The sequence below is a fragment of the Marmota monax genome, unplaced genomic scaffold (assembly GCF_021218885.2).
Source record: "Marmota monax isolate L192 unplaced genomic scaffold, Marmota_monax_Labrador192_F-V1.1 WCK01_AAM20220418_F8-fsc00008, whole genome shotgun sequence".
NCBI lineage: Eukaryota > Metazoa > Chordata > Mammalia > Rodentia > Sciuridae > Marmota > Marmota monax.
The window spans coordinates 9,378,619-9,393,904 of NW_026694432.1; the positions used below are offsets into that span (position 1 = coordinate 9,378,619).

Genomic DNA, 15,286 nt, shown 5'->3' on the forward strand with positions numbered 1-15,286 from the left:
TTCTTTCCCTCATCCCTCAGCTACCTATATCAAGGCTTATCTGCTTGAGAATGGGGCCTGCTTGGCCAAGAAGAAGACAAAAGTGGCTAAGAAGACCTGTGATCCCCTGTACCAGCAGGCTCTGCTTTTTGATGAGGGGCCCCAGGGCAAGGTGCTGCAGGTGAGTATTAAGGGTGAGTGGGCCAGGGTAAACTCAAAAACTGGAAATCATAACGAGGTTCTTCAGTGATGATTCATCCTATGTCAAGCATTGTACCAGGTGCATTGCTTATATTGTCCATTTATTTTCACAACCCCAGTGAGGTGTCCTTGCCCCCAGTTGAATCAGAAGGAAACCAAGACTTCAAGGTAGATAAGATGCTCCCTAGCTTGCACAGCTGGCAGGGAGAAGCAGGATTCATTTCCATACTGCCTCCTTCTGTTACCTGGTGCTGATGTTCATTGTGCATCAGCTGAGGGCGGGACTTTCCAGATATGATCTCATGTCATCCTCGGGACCACCCCATGAAGTAGATGTGATTTCCTCCATTTTACAAATGAGGAAACAGTCTTGGGTACATGAAGTGACTTGATTGAGGTTTCAGTGAGTGATTAGCAGAGCTGAGGTCAAGTTTAGGTGGCTCTTATCCCAACTCTTTGAGGGTGACAAAGCCCTTTCATGCTCTGTGTGTTATTGGCCTTCACAGCAGTACTGCAAGGGAAGGCTCATCAGGTCCCCTCCATAGACAAAGACACTGAGCTCATGTGGGCCTTCAGCACTGTGGTGGGTCTGTCTCTGAGTGTGGTTCTAGGTTCAAATTCCAGCTGACACTCACTAGCTATGGGTTGTATATCGTGGAGATTGAAAGAAGGCACCTACACAGCCTAACATTGCACCTGGCACCTAGACAGCTACTTGCTAAGTTTTAATGGTGATGGTGGCAGTTGGTCTTGCCTGAGCAAGAGAAGAGGTTAGAGTCAGGCCTGTCTGGGCTATGTGTCTTCTTGTTAGTCAGCTTTCTGTTTGTAGCAAAATACCTGAGATAATCAACTCAAAAAGAGGAAAGGTTTATTTTGGCTCAGTTTTTGATAGTTCAGTCTGTGCTTAGTTTCCCCCACTGCTTCTGGGCCTGTCAAGAGGTAGCATGTGGTGGCAGGAGTGAGCAATGAAAAAAACTGCTTTTCTCCTGCAGCTGGGAAATGACAAGAGAGGAGAAGAGACCTGCACCATACTATCCCCCTCCAGGGTACACCTTCAAAATCTGAAACCATTGTTGCCACCATCTCCCACTAGTGCCAAGCTAGGGGCTAAGCCGATAACACCTGGGCCTTTGGGAACATTTATCCACACCATAGAGGGCTGCTCCTCTGAGCTGGGGTGTTTCTATGACAAGGACCCTTGAGTTGCCAAACTTAAAAACCACAGAACTGTAGGGTTCTGGGGCAGGGGGCATAATATCATGTGTCTGTTTAAAAACACAAGTTTGAATATCACTCAGCTAATCTGTTCCCACTACCAAAGTTACAAATAGAAACACTGAGGTACACGAGGGCCCAGGACAGACACAAGACCCACAGGGAGCCAGCAGCAGAACTGGAGGCACAATGGGGAAATTGTCGATTAGGATGCTTGGAGGCCCTGGAGTCAAACACACCCAGCTTCTAACCCCAGGTCTGCTATAAATGACTATATCTTTAGATTAGTTAAATCAGCTCAGAGCGTGGTTTCCTCTAAGTATAAATACTAATACACGCAGCACTGCTACCCATGTGGGTTGTTATAACAATTAAATGACACATGTAAAGTCCATAGGATCAAGTCTGGCACATCTTAAGTGCTCAGAAAGTTGTTGCCCAAAATCAATCTGGGTTCGGGCGCTCTCTGTCCCATCTGTACCCTGGCAAAACTTAGTTTCCTAGGCCCACTTCCCAGTCCTGGAGCTGAAGAAGAGTGGCTCGGCTCCTGATTCTTTCTCCCCTGCTGGCAGGTGATCGTCTGGGGAGACTATGGCCGCATGGATCACAAGTGCTTCATGGGTATGGCCCAGATCATGCTGGATGAACTGGACCTGAGCGCTGCGGTTACCGGCTGGTACAAACTCTTCCCCACCTCCTCCGTGGCAGATTCCACACTCGGATCCCTCACCAGGCGCCTGTCCCAGTCCTCCTTGGAGAGTGCCACCAGCCCTTCCTGCTCCTAAGAACCTTGCTCAGGACCAGAGGCTGGGTGGTGGTGTGAGAAGGGGGCCTGCTGGCCTCTACCTCCCCTGTACATAGTCTCTGTGTCTTTCTGGACCCCTTGCCCTGCTGCATGCCTGTTGGCTACTGGGCTTGTCCCAGCTGGCAGTGGAGGTGTGTGTGTGTGTGTGTGTGTGTGTGTGTGTCTATTTGTGTGTATGTATGTGTGACTACTTTTTATGTATTCATTTGTCTCGGTACAGTCAGTCCTGGTGACACATGGGCTGGAATCCATGTCTCTTTGTATCTTGTTGAAAAGAAACCCAAAGGAGTATTGTGTGGATGTGACTTGCCCTGAGGAATCTCTAGGGGTGGCCTATCCTGCCTCTCCCTGTCCCTGCGGCAGAGCCTGTGCCCCCCGCCCCTTGGTGGTCTCTGCTTGGTTCTGTCTTGTCTTTTGTTTCACCCTTTGCCTCTCCCAGCATTGCTGCTCTTTTTTGAGGAATGTAGCATCCACTGCAGCGGGCCACACTGGGCTCCTCTGGGAACCCCCCCGCCTCTGTCCCTCTCCCCACCTGAGCTGCTCCAGCAGCTCTCTCCACCAAACGCATCCTGCAGCACGTAGCATGCTCACTTAGTGCCCTGGCCAGAGCCCCAGGGAGGCAGAGGGTGCCTGGGGAATAGAGGGCTTTGAGATTGCTTTCCCCTGAGGCTAGAACCACCTGCTTCCTACCAGCTAGCATGAGGAGGTCTTCGCTCCTGGGTGCTGGCCAGGTCCCCTAGAGGGCAGAGCCAGGTGCTTCCCTCAGCATTTGTTCAAGGCCTTTTCTCCCTCCCAGCCACCTCCAACATGCCAAAGGAGCTCTCCCAGGGGCCCAGGAGGTCAGCCTCAGTGGCATGTCATCTGCCAAAGCAGACAGTCTCCCCACCCCCAGGCCCAGAGATTGGTCCTGTCCCACTCTGGGCTTGTCCTAGTGGGACCTGGCTTGTTAAGAGGTGCTGAGGGCGTGGCTGTTTGCTGGAATCAGGAGGGCTGAGGCGACTTGTTCTGAGCCACTGTTGGGAATACTGTCTGACCTTTGGGGATGAACTACATGAAGCTGACTACCTGGAGCTCTAGTCCTTGCTTATTTCCAGACCAGGGTCCCTGTCACACACACTTGGACTCTAGCCTCCTGGCTCTATGAGTAGCCTGGCTCTGGACTCTAATCTGCACAGTCACCAGCTCTGTACAAGCAATACTTAACCCCTCTTGGCCTCCCTGCTGTCTTGCACAATCCTGCTGCCCTCCAGGAAGTGGCCTGCTCTGGGCACCCCAAATGCCTCTGCTTTATTTCTCATCCTTGTCTAGTTGGGGCTTCTCCCAGCCACTTAGACCCTGACTCGATTTGACGGCTGGAACCTATTTTGTGCGGGAACCACTGCCTGGTCAGCACCCTGTGAGAGGTCTGCTGGGAATCCTGAAGTCTGGCTCGGAAATGTCACACGTATCCCTCTTCCTCCTCAGTCTAGGGTGAAGGGTGTGAGGCTGCCCTGGAGAGGAACAAAGCAGCCCTGGGTTCATGTCTAGGAGGGAGGGAAGAGGTGGCAGGAGGGGTTAGGACATGGGGAAGGCTGTCTGCCTCTTCCCCAGTCCTCATCCTCAAGTGCTAACATCTAGCCCAAGTGCCTGGGGCAGGAAGAACTGCCTGGGGTTGCAGGGCTGAGGTCTCGGGAATGATTGCCTTCATACCAAAGCTGGAGGGGGTATAGGGACCATCTCAGTCCAGAGGACCTCCTTGTCTAGCAAGAATCTTCACTGAGCTGAAGTCAGAGTCCTGTAACCTCCCTCCCAAGAAAACAAGGGGAAACCAGGATCCCCTTCCCACAGACAAAAAGTAAGTAGGTAAGGGTGGGAGAAAAATGAACAAAACTGGCTTCTGTCTCCTCCTGAGTCTCTGTTATTGCATATTCAGAGAAGAGATCCCTGTGTGCAGAGGGTGAGAAGGTGGTTGGACTATTGCCTCTTTAGGCAGAAGCACTCTCCCCAGTCCTGCTTGAACTGGAAATACATGTATTTCCCATGTTCCTAAAAATGGGACAAAGGATTCTGTACTCTTTGACCCCAATGGGGACAGGGTAGGGAGGAAACTCTTGCAAAAGGATATTTTTGCCTCCTGTTTGGGGTGTATTCACCTCTAGAACAGTCACCCTCTGGATGGGGTGAAAATACACCATTGGAGTGGGGGGAAGTATTAGTGACCCATGGATGGCACAGACATTTGCTGATAAGGCACAAAGGCACCCCCCAGGAAATGTCAATATCCTCATGCTTCTAGGTATCCTGGGTGGCACTGGGAGAAGGAGACTGCTGCCAGCAGTGAGGCTGCCCTTGTAGCTCCAGGTCTTGGCTCCCCTTGCCTCTGAAGAGGGTCAGCATAGGGAGAGGAGCCTGATATGCTGGTAACTTAGGCTGACTGCCTACAATTCCTGGCTGTCAATACTGCCCAGGAGTGGGGCCACTCTGCTATTCCACCTCTCTAATGATAGGCTGTTCTCTACAAATTGACCTTGGGGAATTCTTAACACTTCCACAAATAAGTTACTAGCCTCCACCTGGAGTCCCCCCCCCCCCCAACAAGGATGAGGCTGACTTGCAAACATGGTGGAGAGTGGCTGCATTAGGGTCTGTTCCTCAGAGTTCTGGATGCACATTTTGCCTGAGAAACCACTGGAGCTAGCCTGTCCTACAAGAGGAGCATGCACAAGTGTGACTCCTGGCCTACACTGGGCTGGAAGAGACCTACCTTCTGAGGAGGAGATGGTGAGGAAAGAAGGAACATGATCCTTCTGAGGTCTCCCTACCATGGAGCCAACTCAGCTGCTCCCTCACTCCAAATGAAACCTGGCAGTGGTTACAAGAGAGGGCTGTCATTCCATGTCCTCTGGTTGGGTGGGTTCAATTGAGGATGTGGCAAAGACAGGAGTGGCCCTGCAGTGATGCTGGGCTGTGGTTGGGGACAGTGATGGATTATTCAGAGCATCTGTCTTCATATTTCTGCTCTGCTCAGTGTCCTACTTTCTTCATGGACTCCTTCCCTTCAGGAAGTCTGCAATGGGCCTTTGGTATGAAGCAGGCTCCAGTAAGAGGGCCAAGTCCTGGTTCGACAAGGAGGATTTGATCCTTCAGGGAAGAACATCTCCAAAAGTACTCTCCATCCGGTCTCCTCTTCTACCCAGTTCTGCTAGGAAAGGAGCACTTAGGTCTTGGGATTGCAGGTCCCAGTAAATGCCAGCATTCTGTGTGGCTGAGGCAGAACCTAGAAGAGCTTCAGGGAGAGCATCCGAATCACTCCTCTCATGGAATCACTGCTGGTTGGAGCACTGAGGTCAGCCAGCTCTCCCAGAGGCCTGACTCCCACACCAGGGAAGCATGCCTAAGCTCTTCTTCACTGCCAGCCTTGAGGAGAGCAGAAGCCTCCGTTTTTAAAGACAGTAGAGCCCACTAAGGGCACTTCTTTGGAAATGAAATGTAGCACAATCCTAGACTGCGATACCAGGAGCCCTGACATGCATCTTGGGGCTGTACTCCAGGCCCTGCTGCCCAGGAGATGTGGAGCTCCTCTTCCCCGGGACCCTAGGGCTCCTAATACCTCATGTTCCCCTTTGCCCTTGGCCCAGAAAGCAGCAGGGCTTTGGTAAGGCTGCTCTTCTGTGATTCCCTGATTGCTTCTAGCACTGTGCAAACTCTGCAAGAAATTGCTGCCTTTGCCTGAGGTAGATGAACTGCTTTTCTCACCAGGGTGGCAAGAGGTTTGGCCCTTTATTCAGGGCAGAAGGTTGTTGGGTAGTATTTCTTCAGTGGCTGCAGGGAGGTGGAAAAGAAGAGGCCTGCTTCCCTGCCTCCTTTTTCTTCCTCTCCTCAGAGGTGACTTCTCCAATGTCCTGACAGGTAGAGAGATTCTTTAAAATGCTGCTTCCTCTGCTGGACTGTCTTTCACAGGATGATCAGGGAGGAGATGGAAATGCAGACTCATCCCCTGCTTTCTCCCTCCAGTCTGCTTCTCACCCAGGTCAGAAGAGACTGGGACAAAACAAAATAATCATGCTGGAAGAGCAGGGGAGCCACCAATCAGGTGTGCCCTGATGGTAGCTGGATTGGCCTGGTACAGCTTGGAAAGGTTTATTTTGAAAGAGTGCCTGAGCATCTCAGAGCAATGTCAGTGATGCCAAAGAGAGCAACTTGGCCTCCTTGGGCACCAACTCTGTTGGTGGAGCTGCACAGATGCAGCTCAGATGTTGGCATGCCCAAGCATGGGACCTTGTTCTCTGACAAAGGGCTTAATCTTTCCATGTAGCAAAGCAACTCCCCCTCCCCCCAACCCCAAGCTTGGGCTTCTGCAGGCCCAGGATGGCTGTGCCTGTGAAGGAAGCCACATCAGCGAGAGGAACTTGCATTTTCCAGGGTCCTAGAATGGCTTGGGGCAGGTGCTTGTTGAAAAGCATGAATGTTATTGCTTCAGAGAAAACTTTCAGGGCTCTGGCTGGAAACCTAGCCAGCAAGGACAGGGCCTTGGGCCCGGCCCCCCCCCCCACCCCAAGGAGTTTGCATCATACCAGGAAGGGTCCCTGAGGTTGGGTTCCAGACCACTTGGCTAACAGAAACAGGGCCTTGGAATTCTAGAGACAACTGTACTTTTCCTCTATTAGCCAATGACCTGGACAGGGACAGCTGCTCTACACCATTTTGCCAGAAGCTGTGAACCTTGTTTGAGACTCCTCACTTCTCTGGACCTCAGCTTCCTCATCTGCAAAATCAGAGCCTCAGCTAGTTGGAGCTAGCTGTGGAGGGTTGCAAGCCTGGTGCACCTGGTTTCATCCAGCCCCTGGTGCCCAAGCTGGGCACAGTCCTGATCCTGTCCATGCCCAGATGCTGCTTCTGACAAGAACTCTGGGAACCCTAACACACTCTGCTTTCACCTCTTTGTGGTTTGCGCTCCCTCCTTTACTCTTGTATCATGATGAAATATATTTAAGGGTTGTCTACAACGGAGTTTTCAAGGGGCTGGTGTGATGTCACCACTTCAGTTGCATCCTGAATAAGTCAGTGTCCCCATGAGCAGGTGAGGCTGGGTCACCCTCACTTCTGCTTCTAAAAGATATCAGTGGGGAGAGCTGAAGACCTCAGAGTTTTAAAGAAATACTCTTGGATGGGAGGAGAGAAGGAACTTATTTCCCTTCTATTTTGCTTTTTAAAACCACTCCTCCCTCCAAGATGTCTTTTACCAGACATCATCTCAGAAAGCAGAGTGGCTATTTCCTTAGGGAAAGGGCCAAGAGTTCTCTCAACTCCTTTAGCATTTAAACTCACAGAAGGCAGGAACCCCTTTTTTAGAATCTCCAAATGCACCCTGCAAAGAGAGAGAGCTGTTAGGGACTGACAAGCACACTGTTTAGATAAGAAGCAATTTGCCTTTTATATCCGTGCTCTATACATTTTCTATGTGCAGCATCTTTCCAAACGTGTGGTTCCTGGGTGGCAGGTGGACAGCTGGGAGGGACTGCCGGCTGTTTTGTACGATTTTCTTGCCAATTCTCTCGAGGAAAAAAATTCTTCACATGGCTTCTGCATGTACAGTATTTGGGCAGCAAAAAAAAAAAAAAATTATTAAAGTCCATTTGAAATTGGCCTTGTGTTGCATTTTTGGAAGCAATTCTTAATTCTAGGAGGAAGAAAACAGGGTTCCAGGTGACTAAAAAGAGAAGAGGAGTAAGACATTGCTTGAGAGGCAGAAGAGTGCCTCAGTGCATCTCAGAAAAAAGCATGGAAGATATAACCTGGGCTCTGACCCCTGGCTGGGGGGGGGGTCTCTGTTGGGCTATGGAGTTAGACTGGTTCAGACAGCTTCCCAGCTGTCTTCTAGGGTCCCTACTTACTGACCTTCAAAACTTTCTGTTCCACATACTCCACAAGGGATGTCCAAATAGAGGGTAAGATAAAATGGGGCAAAAGATCTGCTCAGGCATGTGGCTGGGTCAGTCTCGCCAACTTCAGCCATACCTGGGACAAGCAGTTAGCCTCTAGTGCTGTGAACTACATCTACAACTGACCCCTGCAGCACCCCTTGCCTTCTTCTCAGAGGGACAGAAAGGTGTGTTAATATTTGGTCACTTCTAGGCAGATCCATTGTTGTCTTAGGGGTGGGACTGGTGAGTACAGAAGAAGGATGAAGGAAGTGTATCACTGTCATAGCTAGTGCTGGCCAGCATCCTTCATCCCCGAAGCCCTCCAGGGTGATCTCAACTGTGTTGTCTCTGGCCTTTGGCCTTGCGGTGTCCATGGGTATCATCTCTTGAGGGACAGCTCAGGAGACCAATATATGAACTCTGGCAATCCCTAGGATTATGGTTTTTACTTCTTACCTCTCAAAGGACAAAGGGGCAGACAATGAAAACTGAGATCCAAAGAATGAAATTCTAAAGGATGTTCTTCAGACAGAAGGAACATAGTACATGCCTTAGGGTTATTGGAGGATTAAGGTGAGGTAGTGTGTTTAACTCACTGTCCTATGCTCAGAGAACATAAGGAACATGGTAAATGTCATATGTCAGCATTAAGGAAGATGATCATGGATGGAAAAGCTAAGAGGCAAGACGGAAGTGAGCAAAGAAATAGATTAAAAACATTACTAGGGCCAGGCGCGGTAATTATACACACCTGTACTTCCAGCAGCTTGGGAGGCTGAGGCAGGAGGATCATGAGTTCAAAGCCAGCCTCAGCACTGGTGAGGCCCTAAGCAACTCAGTGAAACCCTGTCTCTAAATAAAATACAAAATAGGGATGGGGATGTTGCTCTGTGTTTGAGTGCTCCTGAGTTCAATCCCCAGTACCCAAAGAAAAAAAATTACTATGCATTAACATAGATTATAAAATTATAATGTTGAATCTGTAAAATTAAATATAATAGCACATAAACTGGTTCTTTTTAAAACTTTGTTTTAGTTGTAAATAGACACAATACCTTTATTATTTATATTTTATGTGGTGCTGAAGATCAAACCCAGTGCCTCACATGTACTAGGCAAGTGCTCTACCACTGAGCTACAACCTCAGCCCATAAATTGGTTCTTGGAATGTTCTTGAGGAGGGTGAAGATACTGAATAACTTCAATCTTAATTATACATTTTAAAAATCTCTGAAGTAAAAAAAATAGAGTCTAGAAGAATTCAGTCTAGAACTGAATTCTAACAGTGTATTGAAAATACCTCATAATTAAGTATTTGTTTATCTCAGTGATGCAAGGATGGTTATTATCAGATGAGTTTATCATCATAATTCACCACATTAATAGACTGAAGTAGAAAATTTGTTTATCCTAATGCAGAAAAGACGTTTTATAAGGTTTAATTCTTCTCATAATAAAAAATCCTAGTGAACAGGAGCTGAGCTGTGGCTCTGTGGTATAGCACTTGCCTAAGTGAGGCACTGGATTCGATTCTCAGCACCACATACAAATAAATGAACTAAATAAAGACCCATCAACATCCAAAATATATATATGAAAAAAAAAGTGAACAAAAGGTAAATTTCTTAATTTGATAAAAGTCATTCTAAAAAACCTACAGCAAATATTGTGGGAAAACACATTCTCTTTAAGATCAATACAAGGAGGCCCACTATCACTGCTATCATTTCAGATAGTTTTGAAAATCTTTATAATGCCATAAAGAAGAAATAAGAGACATAAGGATTAAAAGAGAAGAGAGAAAATTTACTTGTAGATAATTTATTTACCTATTTTTTTAAAAAAGCATCAATTATTAGAACTAATAAGATCATTCAGCAAGGTTGCTGGATAATAAGATCAACCTACAAAAACCAGCTGCATTTTTCTACAGAAGCTAAAACCAACAAATAATAACAAAATATTATTCACAATAGCAATAAGACTCATTAAATATTTCTGGGTATCATGGCACATGCCTGTAATCCCAGTAATTTGGGAGGCTGAGGTGGAAGGATCCCAAATTCCAGGCTAGACTCAGCAACTTAGTGAGATTCCATCTAAAATAAAAAGGGTTGGGGATGTAGCATAGTGAAAAAGGGCTCCTAGTTCAATCCCCATAACACCCCCCCCCCCCGCCACCAAAAAAAATCCCTAAGTATCTGGGGATTATTTGAGAGTATATAAGACCTTTTGGAGAAAACTTAGAAATGCTAGGAAAACAGCTAATCTGAATAAATTGAGCAACATTCCTATTCTTGGATGAGAAGGTTCAATATAAAGAGAGTAATTTCCCCCAATCTATAAATTCAATGTAATTTAATCAAAATTTCAGTTGGCATTTTAAACAAAACTTACTCTCCAATTTAGATGAAGCAATGCAAGTCCCTGAATTGTTCAATCAACTCTGTTTAAGAGAATGCCCAAATATTAACACATACATATCTGGGAAAACAATAGAAGACAAAGGAGCAACCTTAAAACAATGACAGATTATTTTAAATGTTAAAGAAGCTAGTTCACTATCAGGATTAAAAAAAAAAAGTATCCCTACCTAATCTGAGATACAAAGATAAGCCCTATGTGGTTTAATAGACCTACAATTGGAAGGTAAAATATAAAGTTGATAAAAGAAAATGTAAGAAAAATATTTTTGTGACTTAAGGACAAAGAAGAACTTGTAATGTTAATTATTAATGCGCAAATTAGCGCAATTATGAGACATCACTTTGTACCTATAATAGGCTGGCAAAAAATGAGAAAGTTGAATAATGTTAAATGATGATGGGTCATGATGATACAGAAACCTCAGAGAAGCTATTGAGAATGCAGCTCGAGGCAGTCATTGTGGACCACTCTGGTTCAATTATATGCAGATCTCCTGAGGGGCAGGCAAAGAGTAGCAGGGAAGAGTCAGAGAGGCAGGAACCTGATTGCAGGTGGAGAGGTGTAAGCCCGGAGGCATGGTGTCCATATCTGGAGGGCCACTGGAAACAACCCCACTATGGCAGGGGCAGCGGGGGAGACACTGGTGAATGGAATGGCACAGAGAAAAGTGTCAAGGCCTGCTCAACTGCAGGGTGAGTGCAAGACCTGAGGTGTACGAAGTCCTCACTGGGAGGACTAGGACTGTGTACTCAGGGGTACTGATGGGGACACCCAGCTGGGGCAGAATGATAATGGATGTCCATACACATGCATCTGGCAGCAGAGCAGTAGGAGGGGATAAAACAGGAGCACACTGGAACCAGGATGAGGAGTTCCTTCCACCTGCAATGTCCCCCTGCCACCATCTACTGACAAAGTTCAATGTTGTGCTCACTGAAAGGACAGCTTAAAAGGAGCAAGTTAGGAGTTAAGAGGCAACATATGGATAATCGTCATATCTACCTACGAGTGCAATGGAAAAACAGTTTGTGTCATATTAGTTTATGGGGTACTACTCAGCACTACTGATAATATGCATAGCACAGATGATAAGGGGGTGGTGGGGAGCAACCTGCCTAAGGAAAAGGAACTTGCTGAACATCCCACCAGCTTCTGAAAAGTGGGAGGCACTGTGGATGGATGTGTAATAGCAATACTATAGTAGTAATAAATATAAGAACAAGTTGTAAAGAGGCTGCAGAAGAAGTCTGCCAAGTGGCTCCATTAAAATAACCCTAACATGACCCTGGGCCATTAGCTAATGCTTGCTGTGTCAGTGGTAAAATGGGGAGTCTACAGTCTCAATTTGTGTGTGTGTGCGCTCGCACGTGCACGTGCACATATCAAAACTCCATAGACGGATAAAAGAACACCACAAGGACAGGAGAATCTGCAAAACATAAACTAGTTATAAAAATTTTTGCCTCAACAAAACCAAAATTCCTCTTGTGGGTTTGATAAAATCACTTCCCACACTTGGTCTCAGGCATGTCCATGGCCCAGAGGGATCTTACTGAACTGACCTTATGAATACATATGATGAATGATTTCAATCCCAGGGAGGACACGTATTTGTAAGTGTGGAAGTTTAGATTGGAGCAACCTATTTAACCCAATACTTCCCATACTGGGTACCAATTTGACAGAGCTCTCACATGGTATTAAAAGTGAACATGTGAAAGACAGTCCATGGAGGTGGAGAGTTTGAGGCAGTCTAGGTTCCCTCTGTCCCTGGGGAAATGGATGCATGTAACAGAGGTAAGTACAATATGGAGTACATACAGTGCAAAAGTTAGAAATGCAGATGATGTATACATGCAGAGATGGATCTTAAAAATAGAGAGTAGGGGAACTGGGGCTACAGCTCAATTGGTAGAGTGCTTGCCTTGAATGCACAAGGCCCTGGGTTCAATCCCCAGCACCACACACACACACACACACACAAAAAAAAAGTTGCTAGGGGAAAAGGCTAATAAAGTCTCGAGCATGATATGTACAAAATTTAAAAATATAATCCACAAAATAAGAGCCACATATTTTACAAGAATATCTATGTGCACATAGAAAAATGTGTTCAGAGGTCTTTTTATTTTTCCTTTTTTTTTTTTTTTTGTTAATGAGGATTGAACCCAGAGCTGCTTTACCACATCCTCAGTCCTTTTTATTATTTTTTATTTTGAGATGGGGTCTCATTAAATTGCTTAGCGCCTCAATCAGTTGCTGAGTCTGAACTTGAACTTGCAGTCCTCCTGTCTCTTCAGAGGTGAGGACAAGTGGGAAAAGGGCTAAAAGTGAATAAATAGGGCTGGGGTTGTGGCTCAGTGGTAGAGCACTTGCCTAGTGTGTGTGAAGCTGATTCAATTCTTACACTGCGTATAAATAAATAAAATAAAGGTCCATCGACAACTAAAAAAAATTTTTTTTAAAAAGTGAATAAGTAAATAAAACAAGAGTGAGACCCGGCACAGGCCAATGATAAAATCAGGATATGAACTAAGAATGGTTAGCTTGGACCTTTGTTCCTGAGCTTAATCTTGTTCCAAGATTAAGTGTATGCTATCACCAAATGGAGTTCAACTGATAAATATGAAATAGAACTAAACTGAGAGATCCAAATCAAGTTGTTGGTATTGTATCAAAAGGAAGGGAAAACAAAACATCTTAGGAGCATTGCACTCACACCATCAGGCTAAAGCTGCCTCATATGTCCATGCTGATCTCTCTGCAAGGTTATAGTAACCTGTATGTGCATACACTGTGTCCTATTGTGTCTGTATGTCAGAACATGTGACTTAACAATTGTGATTATTAGAGATAATCAGAATTCACTTGGCATTTTTCCTAAACTTTCCTCCCTAATGGAGTATCTTATGTAAAAATAATCCTGGGGAAGGAGGAAGGAATGCACTGGATTGAGCCAGCCGGAGAATTAACGTCTAGGTACTGGCTGAGAACGCAATCTTGGGAAAGAGACCCTTACCTGAGGGAGGTGCTCCTCCAGGTTGTATTACTGCTAGTCACCATTCAGTGTCCCCCATGTCCACCAGGTCACTAGGATGCTGGATACCACAATCCCAGAAGCTCTGGGAGAAGCCAGGTCCCCTCTTGGTAGGGATCTGGGGCCTCCACATGGAGTATGGGTATCATCAGGCCTGATGAGGGCAGGCTGGGGCAGATGTTCCAGCAGAAGCAAGGGGTATCTATCTGGGTCCAAGGCCCATACATCGGGGGAAGGAAGGGTGAAGAGGAGGGGCAGAGATAAAGGGAGAAGCATGGGAGAAGAGGGGAGCAAGTCAGAAGGGACGGCGAATAGAAGGGAGAGGGAGAGGAGGAAGGTAGGTGACAGGAGGAGGACAGGCCAGGGTAGAGGTGACCCATGCAGGGAGATGGGATGAGGAAAGATTGGTAAGAGGAGGGAGATGGTTTGGGAAGGAGATGGGAAGAGAACTAGTTTGATCTAAGTGACTGCTGATGGAGGAAGTCACAGGGCGATGAGACAGAGAAGTCATAGGGATAAGAGGCAAGAGAGGAGGAAGGGAGGGAGCTGAAGACCCAGCTAGTGCAGGGGTAGATGGGGGATAAAGAGGAGGCTGAGCAGGAACGAGGCAGGGCAGCTTCTTCTGCATGACTTTCAGTTGAGAAATGAAGGTCTATATGGTGGGTTCAGTGTTCTGCATTCTTTCTTTGCTTGATTCCATTGTGACTCAGATTCTGTTAAGAAAGTTTAAGATTCTAGGGCACTTTGGGAAGCAAGACACCTTTGACAACCCCAAATACAGCTTTCTTCATCTTACAAATTAAGAATTAAAAGCGTAACGAGGTGTCCAAAGTCACCTGACAGTTTGTTAGAGGTGCAGTTTGAATGGAACCCAATGTAGAGTACATAAAAACAATCCCAGGCTGACTGGCAGTGGGTCAATGGTACAGAGCTCTCCAGGGGGTGGAGGGGAACCCTCTGACCATCAGGGCCAGTCTAGACAGACAGAGGGGAAGTGGTTACTCTCCTTACATCCTTTAAGGAATCCTGGAAGGCACCTTACATCCCTGGTTAGTCACTAGTCACTGCCACAGCAACTAAACCTGCAGTGAGCCCCTTGTTTCCCCACTGTGAGAAACTCCACTGCACATTTCCTAGGAAAGAGACTGAACATGAAGAAAACCCTAAAAGGTGATTTCATAGGAGTATAGAGTAGAATAATAGTCACCAGAGATTAGAAAGGAGAAGAGAGGCAAAGGAGGGAGGTTGGATAGTGGCTACCAAAAACACAGGAGGAATAAGTTCTAGTATTTTCAGCACAGTGGGGTGACTATAGTTTACAATAATTTAGTATCTTTTATAAAGAACCACAGGAGAGGAGTTTGAAGTTTTCCAACATAAATAAACAATTAGTATTTAGAAAGATGGAAGTGTTAATTATGCTGATTTTATCAGTATACATTATATCAAATTTTCACATAATACGCCATAAACACAATTATTTTATGCCAAATAAAAATATGAAGAAAGAAATAAAGAAAAGAAAAAAAAAAAACTAAACACTAGCATGGAAACCTAGGGAAGGTTTTGGAGCAGGAGAATGGGTCAAGGAGAGTTTAGAATCTCCCTCTATTTGTTGTGTTAGGCTTCCACATTAGAAACTCACAGAGCAGAGGGGCTGGGGTTGTGGCTCAGTGGTAGACTGCTCGCCTCGCATGTGCGATCCTCAGCATCACATAA

The 15,286-nt window shown here is 46.3% G+C and overlaps 2 protein-coding genes across 2 annotated transcripts in view; one reads left to right on the forward strand and one right to left on the reverse strand.

The window, feature by feature from the left end:
- The window catches only part of Rims3 (regulating synaptic membrane exocytosis 3), a 35,444-nt gene extending 32,956 nt beyond the window's left edge, over positions 1 to 2,488 (forward strand). The window contains exons 6-7 of the mRNA XM_046468627.2: positions 21 to 160; positions 1,968 to 2,488. Of these exons, the coding sequence (XP_046324583.1) occupies positions 21 to 160; positions 1,968 to 2,180 (353 nt within the window). The 3' untranslated portion in view covers positions 2,181 to 2,488. The remainder of the gene's footprint in view (positions 1 to 20; positions 161 to 1,967) is intronic.
- Positions 2,489 to 9,908: 7,420 nt separating this feature from the next.
- The window catches only part of Exo5 (exonuclease 5), a 65,071-nt gene continuing 59,693 nt past the window's right edge, over positions 9,909 to 15,286 (reverse strand). The window contains exon 6 of the transcript XR_009224305.1: positions 9,909 to 14,280. The gene's annotated coding sequence lies outside the window, so the exon portion shown is untranslated. The remainder of the gene's footprint in view (positions 14,281 to 15,286) is intronic.